The 22,620-nt window shown below is 39.1% G+C and overlaps 1 protein-coding gene across 1 annotated transcript in view; it reads right to left on the bottom strand.

The window, feature by feature from the left end:
* Positions 1-445: 445 nt before the first annotated feature.
* The window catches only part of dgkza (diacylglycerol kinase, zeta a), a 98,549-nt gene continuing 76,374 nt past the window's right edge, over positions 446-22,620 (bottom strand). Inside the window, exons 30-36 of the mRNA XM_071545101.1 lie at positions 20,982-21,038; positions 15,173-15,222; positions 8,568-8,608; positions 7,267-7,387; positions 6,127-6,163; positions 5,230-5,329; positions 446-3,214 (exon numbers count right to left, since the gene is read on the bottom strand). Of these exons, the coding sequence (XP_071401202.1) occupies positions 3,098-3,214; positions 5,230-5,329; positions 6,127-6,163; positions 7,267-7,387; positions 8,568-8,608; positions 15,173-15,222; positions 20,982-21,038 (523 nt within the window). The 3' untranslated portion in view covers positions 446-3,097. The remainder of the gene's footprint in view (positions 3,215-5,229; positions 5,330-6,126; positions 6,164-7,266; positions 7,388-8,567; positions 8,609-15,172; positions 15,223-20,981; positions 21,039-22,620) is intronic.

Here is a 22,620-nt window from a genome sequence, read left to right on the forward strand (position 1 = left end):
ACCTGAAAAATACTGTCAATTTGACTTTTAAACCACTTCGACTGTGTAAAGTTAACTCCTGCTCAATGTTTAAAGGGGAAATAAGTAAGGATTTTACTGTCCCATAGCACCAAATGACCATAATATACTGTATATGTGGGGGTATTTTTTAACACATTTCAGCTCTGAAGGCTAAAACGCCTCGTTCTCAAGCTAAAAAAGCAAAAGACAAAGCGGTATTATCATTCCAGTATTCAGCATGGTGTTGTTGCAATTCCAACTGGTGCCTATAGAGGTCGATAGAACACATAGATTACTTAATGCACCTTTAAATCAGAGTTTAAAGTTGTGGAGTAACAGGACTGAAGTAAAAAAAAAGAGTTTGAAAAGAAGGTTTGAATTTTAGTTTTTAAACTAGGTTTTAAGTTTGGTACAATAGAATTTATTGATAAACCATGATTTAATCCAGTTTAAAAGCTGCTCCGTGTTGGTGCAACCCACCCTTAATACAACATTCTCGATAGAATATGCACATTTGATCTTCCATAAAAAAAATACTTTTTCACCTTGTCAGCTAATTTACCATGTCACAATATACACCTATTTAACAAATGGCAAAAAGTACAAACTTTTTATTTTCTTGTATTTTTACATCAAAATCCCATTACTTTTGCTTCCTGGAAAATGGTGTATCTTTAGTAAGTAGATGTACATAAAAATTCAAACCAATAATACCATCAAATATTTTTGAACAATCCTGCCCTTCCCATCAAATAGAACTGCCTTTTTCTCCCTAAAGATTGGTTTACACTTTTGAATGATCCAAACCAAACCAAAAGTTGTTAAGAAAAGCACTGTTGTCAGATGAATACCTAATATATAAAAAAAAAAGTCAACATGTCATGGAAGTTCCAGTCATGGAACTTCCTCCAGCACATAACAGGTCGTGAACCTCCATGTGAAATAAGGAAAGTTCTTCATGTGACAGAAACAAAATGTTTGCTTTCACTAAAGCCATTTTGCATCCCGCCAGGCAAAGCAATACATTTCATGAGGGGATGCGACATGTGAAGACTTAAATCAACTTGTGATATCAGTAACCTCAACCGATATCATGTGGTATCAGTGCTCATCAATAGTTTGAATAGGCCTTAACACATTGTGTAGCTAGTAGGTCCATACATACTAAGTCCATTCGGGCACATATACTATATCAACCAAGGCTGGGCTCAATTCAATTTCAATTCAATTCCATTTTAAAGAAGACTGTCATATCCATCCAATTAAGAAATGATTGAGAATTACTGTTCCATCATAAGCAAATGAATTGAATTCTTTTCTTTACATTTTGGATTGGTTGAATTGACTGTGAATTCATCTCAGACCTGGATTTTCAACCTTAAACATTCAATCATAAAGGCATTGAAAAATAATTAAATCATCAAAAATATCATAAATATTCATTATCTCTGGAATAGTCAACAAAATACAGTATGTACAATACACAGATATAGCGATGTGGTTAAGTGAAATAGAAGACCTGTGGGGAACCAAAGATGTTCGGTATGTTCACAATGTAGCTGATGATGCAGCTTAAGCTCAATGAAATAATCACAGAGCGTCACTACATCGCTCAAAACAGCTGTGTGACGGATACCACTGAATTGGGCTGATACTCCTGGGTAATGATAGACAGAATCTGAAATCGCTGAAGTTCTTTTTTTTTTTTTTTAAATCGATCCCATACTTCCAAGTGCGTAGAAGTCCTCTACTATGGTATGAGCCTAAAGACCCACAAAAGTGAGCAAATGGGAATCTATTAGAAGTGAAACCAAACTACGTAACAAATAGGGCTGAACAATTAATCAAAATTTTATCGAAATCGCAATATGGCCTACTGCAATTTTCAAATCGCAGGAGGCGCAATATTTGTTAAAGGCGAAATGTGTCAAAATAGCATTTTAAATGAAATATTGTGGTGCTGCAGAGATGTCCTGGCCTACACATCATATTCTACAGACTTAACAAAACATCTTTGTTTGGTACAGATCCCCGCAAAAATCACACCATAATCATTTTAATACGTTTTTCAATGAAAATGAGAATAATGATGTAAAAATGATCATTCCCTCTAATATCGCAAATCATATCGCAATTGCAATATCAGTCAAAATAATCGCAATTAGATATTTTTTCAAAATCGTTCAGCCCTACTAACAAACTAAACAATCATACCCACCAAGACAACCCATCTCCATGGTTGCATGGTAGATGGTCTCCGTCTTGGTTTGGCAATGCGTTCCTCCTAATCTGCCATCACCGATTCAAGTCTTTGGAGTAGTTTGATATGAATCTCCTTAAAGAACAAGTCTGTCCAAGGCAACTCTTTGACTCCCTAAAACCATCTTCATCATCAACAAGGTTAAAAACTACGTCATGATTATTCCAACACCACATCTCAATTTTCTTGTGTTTGCTTGCATTGTTTACTATTGAACAATTCAAAATTGAAAGATCAAATTAATGAACATCATGTAATCTTAATGTTTCTCTTCAACTTGATCGGCACAATCATCAAACATCAATGATTATTTTCATCTTTATCATCATCGTCATCATTAAAAGCATCTTCTCTCCAAACGGCCACATCAGATTTGGCACAGCTTGCCGCTCAGTCTCCACTGTATGCTGCCGAGTAAAAGCAGAAACGCCTTAAAAAAAAAATACATTTTCCACTGGTCCCACAGTTTGTGAAGTTCCTCAAGGAAGGAATCATTGTCATTGTTCAACATACTGAACGGGCGTCACCTCTGTAAAGGCCGTATGTGACGCTGTTTTTTTTAGAAGATCAGAGGGGATGTTCTGCATCTGAAGAGGAGACCTTGTCCACGCTGAGAAAAAAAACAGCATCTAGATTCAGTTGAAACAGGCCTACCTCTGCTGGGTCCCGTAACAAAAAAGAGGAACGGTGCTTTAATGAAGCTGGGAATCCCATCTTGAAAACGTTCTCACCATCTTCATAAAGTGCTCTACAGATGTCCTCAGATCTCAAGGAGTTGAAGAACAACACGACTCCTTTTTTTTCCGATCGACTAAAGGATGAAAACGAGTTCCGGTTTCAAACGGCCGTCTCCTGGTCTTCTCTTTGGATCATCTGGTAATGCTGTCTGTTCTCCAGATAGGCCGCGAGTTCGGCATCTTGGGCCTTCTCAGCCCTGTTTTTAGGAGTATCACCCTAATAGAGAGACAGAGGAAGACGGAGAGAAAGAGAAATACGCAATTAAGTCAATTCTTTCTCCTATTTCAACTGTTCCTCCTTTCATTCCTTAATAAGACTAAGCACCAGGGTAGGAATTTCCTCGCTCTGGCCGTGATGCCCGTACGCCCCTACGGCCACCATGGCATTTGTGCCCTGCTACTGTCAAAATCCCGAGGTTGCTTTAAAAGTGTCAGTGGTCTCTTAGATCTGCAGCAGTCCTTGTAGCTTGGATTGGTTTGGACTATATGCAGGTAAGCAAGCTAGCTAGTTATAGATAGCTGACTTATTTAGTGTTTAACTGAATCAAACCTCTCTGTTTTTAACACCACCTAACGTTAATACTTAATACGTTACAGCCACCAGATGGCGACGAAGAGCCAGAACTCCCACCATAGCTAAAGTCTGTCTGGACTGAAATGGTTGGTGAAAATCCCCGGAAGATCCCCGGATGAGTCAGAAACAGTCTCAAACTTGCGGTAGAAACGTGAATAACTAAAATCTGCTGTTTTTGGTGAAAATAACATAAGCCTTGGTGAAATATTTTGGCAAGAATATAGATTTTTGTCAGAGTGACTGTAAAATGTGAAGTTTGACTGCTACGTTTCCCTGGAAATGGCGGAGGTTGTATCGTTCCAATCGTGGTGCGTTTAGGGTCATTGGAAAGCTCGGAATTTCTAGTTTCCAGCGATACCAAGCATGTTATTGTAGACTGACGAGAAAATTATCCCCGATCTTTTGATCACAACTCGCTCTTATATTTACGAAGTTTATATTTGTACGACTTTATTGTTAAAATACTTCGTAATAAGACATACTTTGGACAACATACAATTGGTTTACGGATTCTGAAAGCTGAAGACCCCATGTTTTCAAAACAGTATAACATTCATATCTTCTATTAATAGACCATCTTCTATCGCGATTTTTTGTAACTACGCCACGGGGGTGGACTCGGTACCGGGTCCGTCGGACTTAACAGGATTTATTTGTAGGTTCCAAATCCTCTTATTTCACTCAATGGCCTTTGTGCCCTGGCATGTGGCCTTTGTGCCCTGAAAAATTTTGTGACACCGAAGGCCAAATGGCCTTTCCCCTAAAATGACAAAATTCCAAGCCTGCTAAGCACCAAATTCAGATTTTATTTAGATTACTTCCTCATCTCTAGTTGTGGGTACCATTTCCTTATTATTATCATAAAACTTTGAATAACAGCCTGCCTATAATAGTAAAAAACAACCTGTGACCTTGAGAGGACACACACACGCACACAACCACACACACACACACACACACACACACACACGTCTTTTGTGTGTTTGTCTCTGGGGTTCTAACAGATTTGGAAACATCTTCACAGTGAGAACTTGAGATTGGTTTAAAATAGAGAGAAAGAGAGAAAGACAGAAAGAAAGAGAGAGACAGAGACAAACAGAGAGAGAGGGATGAATACAGAGGAGAGGAACAAAGGGAGAGCGAGGGATAAATAGGGAGAGCAAGAGAGACAAAGACAGAGAGGTAGCGGAGCTTTATTCCAAGACCAGAGGGCGCGGAAAACAAGTGCTCCCCAAGCCTCTGGATTACACTTACCAGAGAGAGAGAGAGAGAGAGAGAGAGGGAGAGGGAGAGGGAGAGAGAGAGAGAGAGGGGGGGGGGGGACATAGAGGTAGAGGTGAAGAGTGATAGAGTAGTTTATACTGAATGTGAAATCATAGTCTATTCCCCTCTTCTCTCTCTTTCTATTCATCTCTCCCTCTTTCCATTCATTGCTCTGTCTTTCTCTCTCTCTCTCTCTTCATTCATCCTTCCCTTTCTCTCCCTCTCTCTGTATCTAGGTCATTTCTGCTGAAGTGAGTCCAGCCGCTCTGAAGCTCTGATCACATGGTTTTAAACCCCATTTGGAGAGAAAACACAGGGAAAATGAAACAAAAATGAAAGAAAAGAGATTTTTTTGATAGATAGATAGCTAGATAGACAGATAGACAGATAGATACCTGTAAGTCAGTTTTCATCAATGAGGCTCCTGCTTCTACCAGATAATGACAAATGGTCCTCTGACACAGAGATGCTGCTCTATGGAGAACTGTCTCTCCACTGGAGGGAGAGAGACATAGAGACAGAGTGACAGAGAGAGAGAGAGAGAGAGAAAGAGAGAGAGAGCATGAGTTAAAAACCTCATTGCTGGACTTACTGTACACCTATTCACCAATACAGGTCAAAAAAATGAAATTTTCAAAATCAACATTTTACACCAAAATTAACAATATCTGCTGATGACTCATCCTGCACTCGGGGGCGGATACAAACATTTGATCCAATCAGAAATTTTGATAACCTTTCGATTTATTCCACCCACCCCCCCGCTAGTTATTTCTAGCATGCAAGATCAGTTCAGGTGCAACATGGACGAACAAATGTTTTTGGCTGCTTCACCTAAAACTCTTTTCCCAGATTAATATTCCTCCACAACCCGAGTGTAGACTGCTGCCGCCCACTTCCTCCACATCTCATTAATATTCATATAAGCCCCTCCCACTGACACTTCCCGCCCTAACCCTAACCCAGCATCTCACATCTTCCTATCTCCTTTCCAACTAGTCTGAGTGATAAGTTGAATGTTAGAAAAAACGGCTAATAAGTGATATTTTCATGTAAATAAATGTACGTTTTGTACGGAAGAGGATTAGGGCCGCATGTGAAAAATGTATTTGACTTCTGAGTTTAAAGTCAGAATTCTAAGATTAAAGTCAGAAAGTTCAAAGTCAGAATTCTGACTCTTTTCTCAAAATTCTGACTTTAAACTCAGAACTCAAACACATTTTTCACATAGTTTTGCTACTTCCTATCACTGATTGATATAACACAATAGTGATGCAACATGATGATCTTACTGTAGTTTTTCTGTGACATCAAGCAGGTCGCTGGGAGCTGGAAAACAGATAAAAATAAAGATAAAAATCATAAAAATTGTGTTCCCGTTCCTAGCAGTAGTTGAGATAGATTTGGATTTTGTATATTTTGTGGACTGTAAGCACATTTGGTCAACTATTCTGTTACTGCAATAGATAGATATAGTCATAGGTCAAAAATAGCTTAGTCTTGTTCAATTTGCAAGACTGTAAACCAATGACATGGAAAATACTGCTACTCCAAACTCTTTGTTGTCTCAATAAAAGGTTTAAGGTGTTGTGGCCTCCTGTAGATCTGTTAATGCAAATACCATATATACTGTAAGCTTTCACATATTGTCTTTTCTCATACTCCTCTCATCATTATTGCATATACATTAAAGTTTCTGTATATGTTCTTATAATTCTCCACCTTTTTGTTAATGCACAAATCTCACCTTGAATACGCTACTGATACGACTGCTGTTATTTAGCTGGAATCCTGTTAATGCCGGAATTCAGTTTTTTCTACTTTCTACATTTCTACTTAATATGTTATGAGTTGCAATTGTCAATTAAGTATGTTTACAGTATATAACCTCATATTATTATATTACCTTATATTACTCAGTTTGCTCTAGGCTTATTTCTATTCTATCCTATTACTATTTGCTGCTGCAACAGCCCAAGATTCATCTATCGTAATCTAATGTAATCTAATCCAGTGGTTCTCAACGTGGGGTCCGGGGACCACCAGGGGTCCTTGAGGGGGTTCCAGAGGGTCCCTAGCAAATTTTGTTGTTGTTAAACTTCACCATTATTTCATTTACAAGAAGTTAACACAATTACAGAATGTAGAAGAATGACTGTTTTGATCATAGTTTCACTGTTATCTCTCTACCTACAATGCATATAGTCATGGAATTCTGGACAAAATCATATCTAACAATAAAGACAATCTCAGATTTGGTTTCAAGAGACAAAATCTCATCAAGTGGGGGTTCATGGCCCTAATGTGGACTAAATTAGGGGTCCTTGATATGAAAAAGTTTGAGAATCACTGATCTAATCTGTGGTTACCACTGTTACCATGGCTATCACAGTTACATGGCACACTGTCGGCTGCTGGTTTGCTATGGTTACCATTGTCCAGAATGTAGCGGACCGTCTCCTTGCTTCCTGTGTCGACGGCATGGTGCAGCAAACTGCAACCTGATTGGTCCACGGCTGTGAGGTCTGCCCCCTTCAGGTGAAGCTCCTGCAGCTATTGGTGGAGACAGAGAGGATCAAAGGAGAGTCAAAATGAAGTGAAGTAACATGCAATTTGTCATATCGTTGTGACAAAATTTTATTGATATTCATTTTAAAAAATCCTTTTCCTGGCAGTTAAGCAGACACTTCTCACAGTGTGGGGAGAAAGTTTCTATATTTGTTCCACAGAGACTTTAAACAGCTTGTTAAGTTCTTAAACATCCTTCACCGATAACAAAAGTTTGTTACCCTCTAAATGTCTGTAATCCCTGTAATGTCATACTAAATATTGACTAATAATCTGTTTTTCATGTAAGAGAACTAGGTGAGATTGAGAAGTGCATATTTCCCTTGATAAGCATCTGTTCTTGTTTCAGGGTTCCTGCACATTTTCAATTAAAAAATTCCATACTTTTTCTAGACCTTGATTTGTTTTGAAGATTTTGTCTGATTTATGCAGACAGACATCTTGCCCCTGCTAACTAGGTCATATCACTGTATAGATGAAGATTGTTCTTCACAGCGACAAATATCAGAATATGTAAGATGATTGGCAGGGTTCCTACACGGTTTCCATTTTAAAATTCCATATTTTTACCAGACCCTATGTTCTTGACTGGATTTGATTTGAAACTATTCAAGACCTGGGAATGATCAAATTCATTTTTAATACTTTTCCAGACTTTCCAGACCTGCGTAGGAACCCTGTTGTTTGGGCAGAGATCCACAACGTTTATACTTATGCAGAAGATGGTGAAATAGGGATGAAATAGGGGCAGCCTCTCCTTTGCTTCCATAATGTCTTTATTGTATTCTTTCCTTCATGGTCTGGCGAGCTCTTATCTGCCCTGTGTAACAGTACTGACGGGAACAGACTGTTCAGTGCTGCATCTCATATGACAGAGGAACAAAGAAAGACTGGGTCATGAGAAAGCAGAGATTTTTTTGTTTGTGAAAAAAATAATTCTGCCACTTCTTGCTTAAAAAGCAAGCTAAACCAAATGTCTTACAGTAGGTTATCAAGACCAAAGAGAAAGTCATTTCAGTCCGTACAGTTCCGCAGGTGTTGTACTGGTAATTAAAATGCTCCAAACTGGAATCATCTAAATGTAAAAGCTTTAGGTCACAACTATATCTGTGGTGGATGAACTTTGAATGCTGCTCAATGATTGGCTACTGAGCCTGTCACTCACCCTCCTCAAGTCCTTGCTCTTCACACACTCGATCAACATCTCTGGCGTGAGAGAGAGAGAGAGAGTAAGAGAGAGAGAGGAGAGAGAGAGAGAGAGAGGAGAGAGGGAGAGAGAGAGAGAGAGAGAGGGAGGCTATTAAAAAACTAGAAGGGCACTCGGAGAGCACAGACCTCTGCCAAGGTTCGTGCTATTATTGCTTGTTCGTGAGTCGGATCCGGATCCGCTCCAAAATTGAATGGGTTCTTCCTTGGCCCATGATACACCCTTCCACGAAGTTTCATGAAAATCGGGCCAGTAGTTTTTCCGTAATCCTGCTGACAGACAGACAAACAAACGGCATCGAAAACATAACCTCCTTGGAGGTAATAACAACAAAGGTGTCGAGGTTGACACTTCTGTGTTGCTTGGCTGTGGTCGGACCTAGGTACATTGGTAGTGTGAACCAGTGTACCGGTGAAATACAACCTCCAATATTGTTTTAGGTGAGGATCTGGGTTAAAAACATGCTTCTGGGACGCCTTGGTGTGAAAGTTCTCTGTTGGCCAAACCAGAGACTCTACAGATGCGTCTGACTGCAGCTCCAGGAAAACTCCACAAACGCTCTCAAAAGCGATCACAGGAAAAGAATAAAACTGCAACTTGCACTAGTGACTTAAAAAAATAACAACCAGTGAATCCAGAAACCCAAGCCAAGGATTTAAGTGATGTGTGATGATAAGACCTTCAGTCAAAACCCGAACCAAAAGATTTCTAAAAAGAAGATCTCAGGGCCACATTTGTTGGGTTTCTACACACCATGAATTATGTCAGTGAAATCATTCTTCTTCTTCAATCAATGGCTTTGGTTCTTAACACCAAGCTGGCTGTAACACCTCGTTCTTTTGATGTTATTTACCCTTGAATTCTGAAATAACTGAAGATGTAGCTTCACTGACACAGCCAATGCTACTACTCGCTGCCACTGTTATTTAGTATTTCAACTTTACTTGAAAGTTTAAAGTACTTACAGACCCTTGAAAGGTTGATGGTATCTCTCCACCTACGTGCTTTAGTGCAGTGGTTCTCAACCTTTTCCATATAACGAAACCCTAATTTTGTCCTCATTATGGCCACAGACCCCCATTTGATGAGATTTTGTCTCTCGGACCCAAATCTGAGAATGTTTTTATTGTTCGATATGATTTTGTCCAGAATTCCATGACTATCTGTATTATAGGTAGAGAGATAACAGTGCAACTATGACCAAAACAGTCATTCTTCTACATTCTCTAATTGTGTTAACTTCTTGTGAATGAAATAATGGTGAAGTTTAACAATTCATCGATTTGCTGGGGCCCCCCTCAAGGACCCCTGGTGGTCCCCGGACCCCACGTTGAGAACCACTGTAAGGAACAAGAATATAGTTAAAGAATAAGGCCGGTGTTTTTTAATGCATTGTTTACCGTCACCAAATCCTATGACAATAAATAACAAAATCAACAATGTGTTTGCTCTACTCCCGTTACTTTCTGACATCCTACGTACCCTTTTTAGCCGTCAACCTGGAAGTCATTGGCTCCAATTGTAAGCTAAAAACCTTTAAATACAGCTCACAAAGACATAGTTTACATTTAAAAAATCGCTAACTGTTACCATGAAAATTCAGGCTGTTGTAGTTATTACCAAATCAAATTCAATGGGAACAAAATCGTCATTACGCCGGGGACTATTTTCTGTGCTACGGAACTACTTTCCTGAGATCGCAACGTGTTTACAGCCGGCTTATGAAGAAAAAAATCAGCCGGCCCGGTGCATCGCGCTAATGAAATATACTGCAGAGCAGCAGCATGGCTCTTTTGACCTGTTTTTAATAGTTTTTTTTAATACAATGGAGTTCTACGGCTGCTGGGACATGGCTTCATTGGGCACCGGCTACATGGACGAGACTTGTTAGCAAAACAAAATCATTGCTGATTTTGTTATTTTCATAGGATTTGTTGACGGTAAGAAATGCATTAAAAAACACCAGTGTTATCCTTTAAGTAGTATAGCAGAGCCTGCCTCTTATTAAACTGCTTATTCTCTCATTAAACTAAATTCACTTCCACTTTCTTTTTTGACCTGGGAAGTTTTACAGAGTATTCAGTGTTCATTTGTCTATGATCATATTTAATCATATTACCCTAATTATGATGTCTTACTGTCATAATTAGGGCATATATACTGATGGCAGCTGCAATAAGAGGCGGAGAGCTGTCAGGAGAAATCATGCAATCTCATTGATTCAAGGGTCATAAACGTCATACAGGGAGTATGTCATTTTGAGAAAATGTCCGTAAATTATGTTATTGTTTTAGGTAATTTTGTGCTTGATGCATACGTAATGTAACATATAAAGTATAGATGTATAAACAGACTACTTATACTTGTTTCTGATGATTGATTTGGATATTTTATGAACTTTTTCCTACAAAACAAAAGACTTAAAATATGGAAAATCACCAATTGGAGATGCAAACTGGATGCAGACATAATGGAATTATAATGATATACTAATGAATTAGACAAAGCATCATCATTTACATCCGTACATCATCGCTCATTTATCCAAACGCTCATTTCCAACATGACATCTTCATCCGATCATTTCACTGCTTTCATGGAGTGTGTATCACTGAAGCCAGACCAAGATATGAGATGAATATTTATTAGGTTGACCTCAATACACTCTCTCTCTCTCTCTCTCTCTCTCTCTCTCTCTCTCTCTCTCGCTCTCTCTGTCTCTCTTTTTAAATAGTTGAGTCCTAATCCAATTATGTTAGGTTTGGTGTGTGTGCGTCTGAGAGAGAGGGAGTGAGTGAGTGAGAGAGAGAGAGAGAAAGAGAGAGAGAGAGAGACTAGAGAGTAGACTGTAAAATCCTCTAAGAGGTTTTGTGGCTGCAAGACAAATCAAAAACAACACACACACACACACACACACACACACACACACACACACACACACACACACACACACACACACACACACACACACACACACACACACACACACACACACACACACACAGAATGTAGGAATTAAATGAATCTAGCCCAGGGAAGGGAAAAAACAGTGAATCACTGAAATTAAGACCCAGTCTTAAGTCATGAGAGGAGAGGAGAGGAGAGGAGAGGAGAGGAAAGGAAAGGAAAGGAAAGGAAAGGAAAGGAAGAGTTCCATGGGATTTCATCTAAAATTTTAATAAGAAGTGAACTTGAATACTTATGAACCCCCCCACCACCACCCCTCTCTCTCTCTCTCTCTCTCTCTCTCTCTCTCCCTCACACACACACACACATACACATCCACACATGTCACTTGCTCTGTTGAACTCACAGTTTGATGTAGTCAACCTGCCTGACCCCTCTGAGAGCTGAATGCTTGTCTATGTGTGTGTGTGTATGAGAGAGAGAGAAAGAGGACAAGTGTGTGAGTTGGAGAGCGAGGACGAGTGTATGTTAGAGGGCGAGAGAGAGAGAGGATAAGTGTGTGTGTCGGAGAGAATTTGAATTTAAAAGTTAGCGTTACTAAAGCTCCTTGCTTTGACACAAATTATGGACATTTAAAAACAAAGAACATCATCCTGGCTTTTCCTCGCTTAGCGGGCTGAGACGGAGCTGAACACTGTGCTCCAAATGGAATGCGCTCAACCTTTGAGGATTACGTTTTATTGGCTGCCAGATATGTCACTCAAGCGAGGGGTAGGCAGCATCATTTAGTTACTAAGCACTTGGAACTGACCTGATGGCGAAGGTAAATATTGATGCCCAGGGTTTGGACCAAGCAGTAGACTGAGCCGAGTGCCAGCTTGGCCTTGTGTTGAAAGTCAAGCAAGTCCATGTTACTTACATCAGTGGTTCTCAACGTGGGGTCCGGGGACCACCAGGGGTCCTTGAGGCGGTTCCAGGGGGTCCCCAGCAAATTGATGAATTGTTAAACTTCATTATTTTGTCATTTTAGAATGACTATTTTGATCATAGTTTCACTGTTATCTCTCTACCTACAGTACAGATAGTCATGGAATTCTGGACAAAATCATATCTAACAATAAAAATATTCTCAGATTTGGGTCAGAGAGACAAAATCCCATCAAATGGGGGTCTGTGGCTCTAACGTGGACTAAATTAGGGGTCCTTGATATGAAAAAGGTTGAGAACCACAGCTTTATACCATGTAAGTCAGTGGTTCTCAACCTTTTTCATATCAAGGACCTAATTTAGTCCACATTAGAGCCACAGACCCCCATTTGATGATTCTTTTTCTCTCAGACCCAAATCTGAGAATATTTTTATTGTCAGATATGATTTTGACCAGAATTCCATGACTATCTGTATTGTAGGTAGAGAGATAACAGTGAAACTATGATCAAAACAGTCATTCTTCTACATTCTCTAATTGTGTTAACTTCTTGTGAATGAAATAACGCTGAAGTTTAACAGTTCATCAATTTGCTGGGGACCCCCTGGAACCCCCTCAAGGACCCCTGGTGGTCCCCGGACCTCACGTTGAGAACCACTGGTATAAAGTGCCATTTGTTTCCAAGCTCTGCCTGCACAGTCTGCATAAACGTTTGCAAATTTAATTAGCTGTAATATTCACAGCTGTTGGCATTCTCTGTCTCTGGACAATAGGCCTTTTTCACAAACATGGCTGCCGTGCGTCCGCAGGGGATTTAGCTCGGTTCTCACCATTGCCGGCAATGTTAAAAAGCCAACTTTCTGTCACCCATAACTCTGTCTGTGATCACTTATTTTGTGTTTCAACATAAGGTATAACACAAGACAGATGTTGTCACTGACATATCTTTCAGGTTCTGTTGACAAATGAATCACGATATTAGCTACATGTAGCAATCACAAATGAGTCAGCTTGCCCATCACAATTTCACAAGCTCTCCATCCAATTATATTATTTGCACTTTGTAATGACATTTTTAAATTGTTGTTTACATTCTAACAAGTCAATGCCATCGCTAGAAAGAGACATACTTTGTTGTCATTGAACTTTATGACACGTTATTTCATACTGAATCGTACGTGAGATAAGCACTTTGTCCCATCCCTAATTAGAGGTAATCTCGCCAGTCATCTCTATACAATACCATCTCTATACTATCTATACTATATACCAGTGGTTCTCAACGTGGGGTCCGGGGACCACCAGGGGTCCTTGAGGGGGTTCCAGGGGGTCCCCAGCAAATTGATGAATTGTTAAACTTCAGTATTATATCATTTACAAGAACACAAGTCCCATTTCTTTAGCCACCAGAGGAGCGAACAGGTAAATCAAGCTCTTGCCAAAACCAGTGGTAAGAACCGCGAAGACATCCTGACCTCTTAGAAAAGCTGTTAAACAGGCTGATTGTGATTCATCAATAGGGATGGGTATCGTTTTGTATTTTTCCGATACCGGTGCTAAAACGATACTTTTAAAACAGTACCGGTGCATAAACGGTGCCTGAACCGATACTTTTTTTAATTTAAAGCGAAAAAAAACAACATTAAAGAAGGTCTTTTTATTGCAAACGCAAAGAAATTGAACAATATATTAATAAATAAACAATAATTAAAACCTAAGTCAACTACAATAATTTAACAGTAAAAAACAGTTACAATACTAATAAATAACAGCAAAAGAAATACCAAGTGCAAACTTCTAGACTTCTACTCTTCTACAAATTCTTCTACTTAAACAGTTCTTTTCCCCAAATAGAACCATGTCTGCTTCTCTGGCATAATATGACTCCTCTCCTGACATCATCAACATTTGCTACTTAGTGTGACATTCTAGTTATTAAAAGTTTTTTTTATGAACTAAACCCATTTGTCCTTAATTACTTTTCATATACTTTTCACATTACATGTTAACAAATAACTGACAGTTTGTATGAACCGGATGTTATCGGTAGTGAAAACTTTTACGACCCGCCTCTTTTATCTGATTGGCTAAGCGACCATAATGTGACATTGATGAGTGCCGCTGCTGTTTGGCTCTCGACCAAAAGTTGGAAGGCGAGTCTCACGGGAGAGGGAAGCGGTGGGCAAATATTTCAATCGGTAGCTCGGCCATGGCACTGAAATGTGGCACCGAAATCTGTGCTGCAATTCGGTCCGGTAGGTACCGGTCGTAAAGGAACCGGTGCCATAGTGGTACCGGGTTTCGGTACCCAACCCTATTCATCGATGCCATCACGTTTTTTTAAGGAGTTTGCTAAATATAGCTCATTGCTGGATTGTAAAATCCTGGGTTGCCAGTGCGAGGTGATAACCCCCTTCGTGAGACCGGTTAGCCAGGATTGACAGTTTTGTGAAGCCAGCTATCGCAAAGATACCCTGACTATGTATCACTATGTATAACTGTATGTAACTTGCTTGGTGACGTAGGGCACTGCTCTCAAAAAACAACAAAGCTCTCTCTTTCTCACACACACACACACACACACACACGCACGTCAAGTTAAACTTCTGGTGTAATGTGCAATTTAATTAAATCTTTGAATCTGAGACCAACCAAGTGAAACTTCAAGCTTCAACAGCCAGATCCTAATAAAGTCCCTATAGGATGACTGTGTGTATGTGTGTGTTACCTTTTTCGCTCCCTCTGTCTGTTCCGCTGTTCTGTTGGCTCTTTTCCCGTCTGGAGGGAGAGAAAGAGAAAGAGAAAGGGAAAGAGAAAGAGAAAGAGGGAGTGAGAGAGAGAGACCAACAAAGAGAGATGATGAATTAAACCATTTACTAGTACTGTTCAGTCTCTAAACTTACTGTCATTGTCAACGTTTAAAAATGACTCTCTCTCCAACTCTCTCTTACACACACACACTCTCTCTCTCTTCTATACCAAATATTTTGTAGTATGATTTTTTTTTTTTTTTACTTATTTTATTTAGTATCAGAATAATACATTGATCACATACAATCACATACAATCTCAGCCAAGCTCATCCAACATTTTCAGTTACCAATCAAGAGTTTTTAAGAGGGAAAATTATTTCAAGAGAATATCGCAAGCAAAAATAAAAAAATAAAAAAATAAAAATAAATAAAGAAAAAAGATAAATAGGTATATATATATATATATATATATATTTTAAGTATTCTTCTATTCAGCCATATACAGAATTACAGGTGTCCATCTCCGCACAAAAATATCCTTTTTCATTTGCAATTGTGCAGTAATTTCTTCCATCATGTACACCTGTCTCAGTCTCTTAGTCCATTGTTCCACTGTAGGGGGTTGATTTTGCAACCAGGAAATAATTATCATTTTCCTTGCAATTAACAATAATACCCATAAGAAATTATCCCCATAGGGTATACTTCTCGGTATACATCCCAGAATATAATACAGTGGATTCAAAGGTAAATCAACATCTAAAATGACTTTTATCTCACTTTTAATATTCTCCTACAACTGCAGTCTTAGACAATCACAGAAAGATATGTGTATGATCCCCAATCATTCCACAGCCTCTCCAGCATAATGGTGAGGGCCCTCCAACAAACCCGGACACCACTTGAGAGGTCCTAAAGTACGTAACCTTAACTTTCCAGTCAAACTCCCTCCACATAGGACTATTTGTGGCTACTTATGGCTACTTAAGTGACTTTCCCCCCATTCTTCATACTCTATTATCACATTAGCTTCCAACTCCCATTTTTCTTTAATATAAAAGGTATTTTATAAAATATAAAAGGATAAAAGGATCCTATAAAAGGATTTTTTTTTTTTTTAATGAGTTGTATTTGTTAGGTTGACCAAGCAGTGATGGAACACGTAGAGTCAAATAAACGACACTCTTGAAACTGTTGAACAGATGATGCCATATGAGATGCTAGCACATGAAAGCTAACATAAAGCTAGCGTCTCATAAACTAGCTTATGTTAACTTTCAGAAACTAGCGTCTCATATGGTAGCTAATGAAAGCTAACATTACCTGTGAGTAGAAAGCGGTGACTTCTTGCACATAGTTAATTACTTGAGTTGTCTGAAGCACTGTCATAGGTGTCAACCTAGCAAACTTAATGAACGTGTGTTGAACCAAAATCAGAATGCAGTCCACTGGAAAGGAATGCTAACTCTTAATAGAACTGTCCAATACTTGCCAATGAAATAGCCAAGCTCACTGTAAATTTTCCTCTTGGACTTGGTGCAGGTTGACACCCTGGTATTATACAACAACTATCTGCCATGTTTGATTAGCAGTTTTGGCAGTATACAAAATCATTAGCTTCTCAAAAGCAACTATTTAGCTTAGGAATAATGGCGGAACAAAAAATGTAATCAATTGATATTACCGTGATTCTAGACATACAGTACTGTCCTAGGCACATGTAAAAAAAACATCCATAAAGCAAAGATGCTTTCAAAAATAATGAAGTGAAAAGTTTCTCCATCCATATCAAAGAAATGTACTATAAAGAGCAGTCTACTGACACACTAATGCAGAAAACAAATATACATCAAAGATACATTTTATATAAAAAAGCTAGGGTGCCTAAGACTTTTGCACAGTACTGTATATGTCAATAATTTCACCCAATTCTAAGCCGATTTTGAAACCATGAGGAGCAACTCGAGGTTTTGGTCATACAATGTTTATTTAAAATATCACATACCCAGATTTTCAACATTCATTCACACCAAGTTACAGCCGAAATGCCTCATAAGCACGCAGAGAGCTGGGACATTGCATTTTCAGTGGAATGGGCCTTTAAGGATATATTATGTCCAACAGCAACCAAGCTGTTGGAGAATAAAACTTAAAATAACTGTCTCTGAGTTGTCAACTTCCCACACTCCTCTGGTAGACTTTGGTTAGGAGCTCACTCTGTACTCAGCACTTAAACACACACACATACACACACACACACACACACACACACACACACACACAGTCCAGTACAGCCACAGTCTGAACTCCACTGAAGCGACTGGAGCTTCATTAATATAGACTACAGAATATCAGAGAAAAATGATAAAAGAGAATCAAATAAAAGACTAATTTGGATTGAAAGAACTCTGCAAAGTCATGAAAGTAAGTTTTTAAAAACTGGCCAGCATTGAGTGGTAACAAATTACTCAGTAACTCAGCGCCTTGTTACCACAGTATATTATCACTACTGCTAGTGACGAGTAGTGTGATGAATTACCATTTTAATAATGTTACAATTACCGATCACACAAGCACATAATTCGTGATAAGCTGTGAGCAGCCTGGCACTTTGAGAAGGCGTACGGTCACGTCACATTTTTTCATTTCAGTCAGTGGCTTCAATCAGGAAACAGAACTCATTGCACAATAAAATGGTTACCTTAGGCTATACATTCACTTATAGGCACAGAGCTGTGAAGACAGATAGCAAACTAGGCTACAGAGCAATCAAAGCCAGAGAAAATAAAAGGTAGGATAAAATACAGTCAAAAAACACAGCGAAAAATCACTATAATATTCCTAACACAGTCCTATAGGGACTTAGCGCGTAGTGAATGGTAATCATCGTTCATTCATTGGTTATCGGGAAACTGACATTTTGGCACAATAAATAAAGACATCATATACTTATCGTGTATAGATACACCCACAAGTCAAAGTAGTGTATTTCCACGCTTCACAGATGCAGAAGGCTCAAGCCTGTGATCATAGAACTAGAGTTACCATGCGTGACTATCCCTCTATTTCAGGCTTCACCCTCTGACGGGGCTCTACTGCTTAGGGGGCGAAGCCTGATCACTCCCTGCTGCGACACTAACATGCTGCAACACAGGCCCGATTGACTCTTGACCAAACTGTGCAATCCAGTATACCAGTTCTGGTCTGTCTCTATCCTACCACACTAAAAAGTGGTAAGGGAACAAACCTAACGCTATGCCCCTCAGTGTTTAACACGGGATTCTCCAAGCATAACCAACCTAGTGATTCGTCTCACCGACTTCATCACCATAATTCCGACGATTCAAAAGTCCTGTGAAGTCAATGCAAGAAGTAGTGGCGTCTTGATTGACAACAAGTAGAGATTCGCCTATTAGGCTTGAAAGGCTCTTTAGAGGTTGCCTGGGTCCAGACCTTTGAATCCGCCCACTCCACCGAGTTGACTGATTCTGGTCTGGCATCGTGACATGAAACAGCAGATTCTCGGTTGAAAAATGATCGGTCTAACGATTAGCCAATCAGCGCCACGGGCGGGACTAACGCCGTTGTCAAGCGTTGTCAAGCTGTGCGCCGGAACCAAGGAGGAGTAATAACAACAATGGCGACCACTATAGACAAGATAGACGCTGCTATCGAGGCTGTTCTAAATCGATTAAAAGTACCAATTACTTTGAAATCCGAAATACTTTGTTTTTACTTCGCTCCGTGTTGTCAAAGATGCTCTATACTTTCTGAACCGTCTCTGGTGTTGTCATGGCTACGCATCAGCATCGACTTAAAATGACGTTAGATTCAGGCGGATACGTTGGTCTCTAGTGATTGGTTAGGGAAAATCGAATCCCCCTCTTCAGTCTGACAATGTCAGACTGAAGATGGAAATGGAGTGTAACGAGTTGATAATTCTGTCTGATATCAGGCAAAGAGATTTGCCTCTAAGGCTCGAAAGGCTCTTTAGAGGGGGCTTTGAGAAACAAAGGTAATTCCCGCTGGGTGGTGGCAGAACGCGTCACTGCAGATTTCCTCCTAGCCTGCTGCAGAAAATGTTCGAGGCGAGGGTGGCCGAAAACCGACCTCTCTCCAAAACCTTCATGACAAGACTGACGCCTACATTTCAAGTGCATAATGCGAAGAATAGACCCAATTGAGCGATTCAGCGGATCAATATTCCTTTCTTCACATCGCTTTTGGAAACGCAACCATTTCGCTTTATAGCATGAAATCGTGGATCGGGCCCATGAACCCTGGATAGTCCGTACAATGTCTGCAGACATCTGCATAACAACATTAGTCTGTCCCTTTCAGAGCCAAACCTTGAGGTTGACCCAGATTGGACCCAGTACTGAGGAACTGTCCATAGCGACGCCGCCAGAAGTGAGTCATCTGCCCCTCCCACCTCCCAAGAAGGTAAAGGGGGGGCAGCTTTCTTGGCCGTGATGCGTGACTGAGTGTCGGTCCCGGGGCATCACCGGGTACCTCACTAGCAGAGTGTCAGACCAAGCCATCCCCAGCGGTGTTGTCATCTTCAGGCAGTGAAGAAGAGTGGATGGAGAGTGTAGGTGCGCTCGCCTTATATAGGACAGAGTGCCATAGGGTTGTGTATAGCCTAATTGGCTGAGCACATGCATTCAAATTTCAGTGCATTGGGGAAACTAGATGAGTAGTTAAGTAGATCTCCACTATCCCCACTAGAGCCAAAGTATCAGTTATAAAGGCATGGGATTTTGAGCTTTGATATGTCCTGTTTTTGTATTCTTCTGTTCCTGTTTTTCACTTTTTTTTTTTTTTTTTTGGCCTTGTGTATTGGCTTTAGTTATAAAAACTGTAAATGGAGTGTATAATACTTTATTATGTTCTGTTCTTTTAAGTAACTTTATATGTTTTATTTATGTATAAGCTTATATGACTATACCTGCATTTGTTTATATCAGTTAGACTTTCTCTACCTTTTTTCTTCACAACTGGGCTGTGATCTCCATTCTCTCTAGTTAATATACTTTGTTTTACATTTGTCATGTTTACAGTGTTTTTCTTCTCTTTTCTGATGTCTCTACATGTTTATGTTTTTTTCTGTCATTTCTGTGTGTTATGTAAAAAAAAAGAAAAGAAAAAAGAAAAAAAAAAAAGCCCCACAATTACTACATTTATCAGTGTGCTAGTGTTTTAATCAGTTGAGTACTAATTTGTTTTAATGAGTACTAGTATGTGTTAATGAGCAGAGTACTACTATGTTTTAATGACCAGAGGGATGTGACACAGAGAGCTGGGTTCAAACCTATGAAATCATAAGTACATTGTATGCTGTCATAATCATAACTGCAATTAGACCAAACTTTATCATTATTGCTCAATTAAAATAAATAAGATGGTAGCGATAAAAAACTAATTCTGTCTCCAGCTGTTTTCTCTCATCATTTTAATTAAATTAAATTTTTATTGCTTTAATAAAAAACACCACCTGAATAAACCAGTGTTTCAGATGGAATGCGATTTACAGACAGAGACACACACACACACACACAAGCACACACACACACAAACAAAAACAAGAGAAAACAAGGAACAGAATGTGAAATTAATTAAAGAGGAAATTAAATGTGGGTGAGGGGGCGAGTGAGGCCAGCTCATGTGAAATGTCATTCTCTCTCTCTCTCTCTCTCGCTCTCTCTAACGTCCAATGTTAATAACAGTAGAACGGATAAATAAAATAAAGTGTGTGTGTGTGTGTGTGTATGTGTGTGTACTGACCTCATTGTTGGTTTGAAATCAGCAGCAGTGGTGTTAGAACGATGGATGCAGCCCGCCCTTCAACACGCACACAAGTAAACAACATAAAATCATAAATTAAAATAAAGTGAATCAAATCAGAAAATATGACAAACAACATAAATAAAAAATTAGAAGAATAATGAATTGGACAAACAGGGTGGACTATTATTAGCAGATAAGATACAGACACATAGATAAGAAATGTCAGATTGAACATATCCATCATCATCATCATCATCATCATTATGGGTTTCAATGGAGAGTTTTAGTGTCCCATGGTTGGCATATATTGGCACAAAACCATATTGGTTGAACCCTAGCATTGCATGCCAAGCACTTTGAGTTGCATTCTATGTATGAATGGTGCTATAAAAAATAATGAGGTAACGCTTTATTTTCCAGGTCCGCAATTTCCTAATAATTTCCTAGAAAGGAACTGTTAGTTTCTTAGGAAGTTTCCTGGAAAGAACCATGAAATTATGTACTAATTATAGGGAAAATAGAGGAAGAGTTCAATGGTAGCTGGTAATTGGTAAGTTCCTCCAATTTATTCTATTGTTTCCAAGACAGAACCATGAAATTATGTGGTAGTTACAGTATATAGAAAATTAGACCCTATTAACTAAAATTAAATTGGGATTGTGAATTCATATAATTATATGAATAATGACTACTGATATTTGACCTCTGCCTATTATTTTTCCAATAAATAGTTTATAGTTTTGCAGTTATTTCCAGGAAACTCTCCACCATACTGCTTACACTTTCTATATAACTACTACATAATTTCATGGTTCATTCCAGGAAAATTAACAGTTCCATTCTAGGAAATTATTAGGAAATTGTGGACCCGGAAAATAAAGCGTTACCAATAAAGTTATTATTACCTCCGCCAAGGAGGTTTTGTTTTCGGTGCCGTTTGTTTGTTTGTTTGTTTGTTTGTCTGTCAGCAGGATTACGGAAAAACTACTGCCCGATTTTCATGAAACTTGGTGGAAGGGTGTTGCATGGGCCAAGGAAGAACCCATTACATTTTGGAGTGGATCCGGATCCGACTCATGAACAAGCGATAATAGCACGAACCTTGGCGGAGGTCTGCGCTTTCCGAGTGCCCTTCTAGTTATTATTATTAGTTTGTTGAAACAATATTTATAATTTCTAGACTTTGCTGTCCTTGTTCCCCATCAGAACCAGGTCTAAAATGCTAAATAAAGCTAAAATGCTAAATGGATAGACAGGGAACATGATGTTGATCAGTAACGAGTTTAACAGTCAGCTATCTAAAGACAAACTACGTTGAATTCTTATTGTCCGCATCAACAGCCTTTATCTTTAGTAATATGCTAACATTATACTTCATATCCTTTATGGTGCTTCTTTGACAGTCAAATTGTTTATGCTAGCTGTGTCTGCTGGCTAATTTAGTTGTTTAAACTTCTACTGTTAAAAGTAGTTTTGGTCTACAACTTACAACTTACACAATTGGACCTAGTTGGTTTTGAGATAAATAGTAGTAGCGGACTGCAAACATTAGCTAATATTATGGATCATCAAAGAGTTTGCCATTGTTTGTTGCTTACTTTCCCATCTAGTTTAGGACCTGAATCAGATATGGCCA

The sequence above is a fragment of the Centroberyx affinis genome, unplaced genomic scaffold (assembly GCF_046629955.1).
Source record: "Centroberyx affinis isolate AG114_WGS23_722 - 3 ecotype Tasmania unplaced genomic scaffold, CSIRO-AGI_Caff_v1 ptg004772l_1, whole genome shotgun sequence".
Classification (NCBI taxonomy): Eukaryota; Metazoa; Chordata; class Actinopteri; order Beryciformes; family Berycidae; genus Centroberyx; species Centroberyx affinis.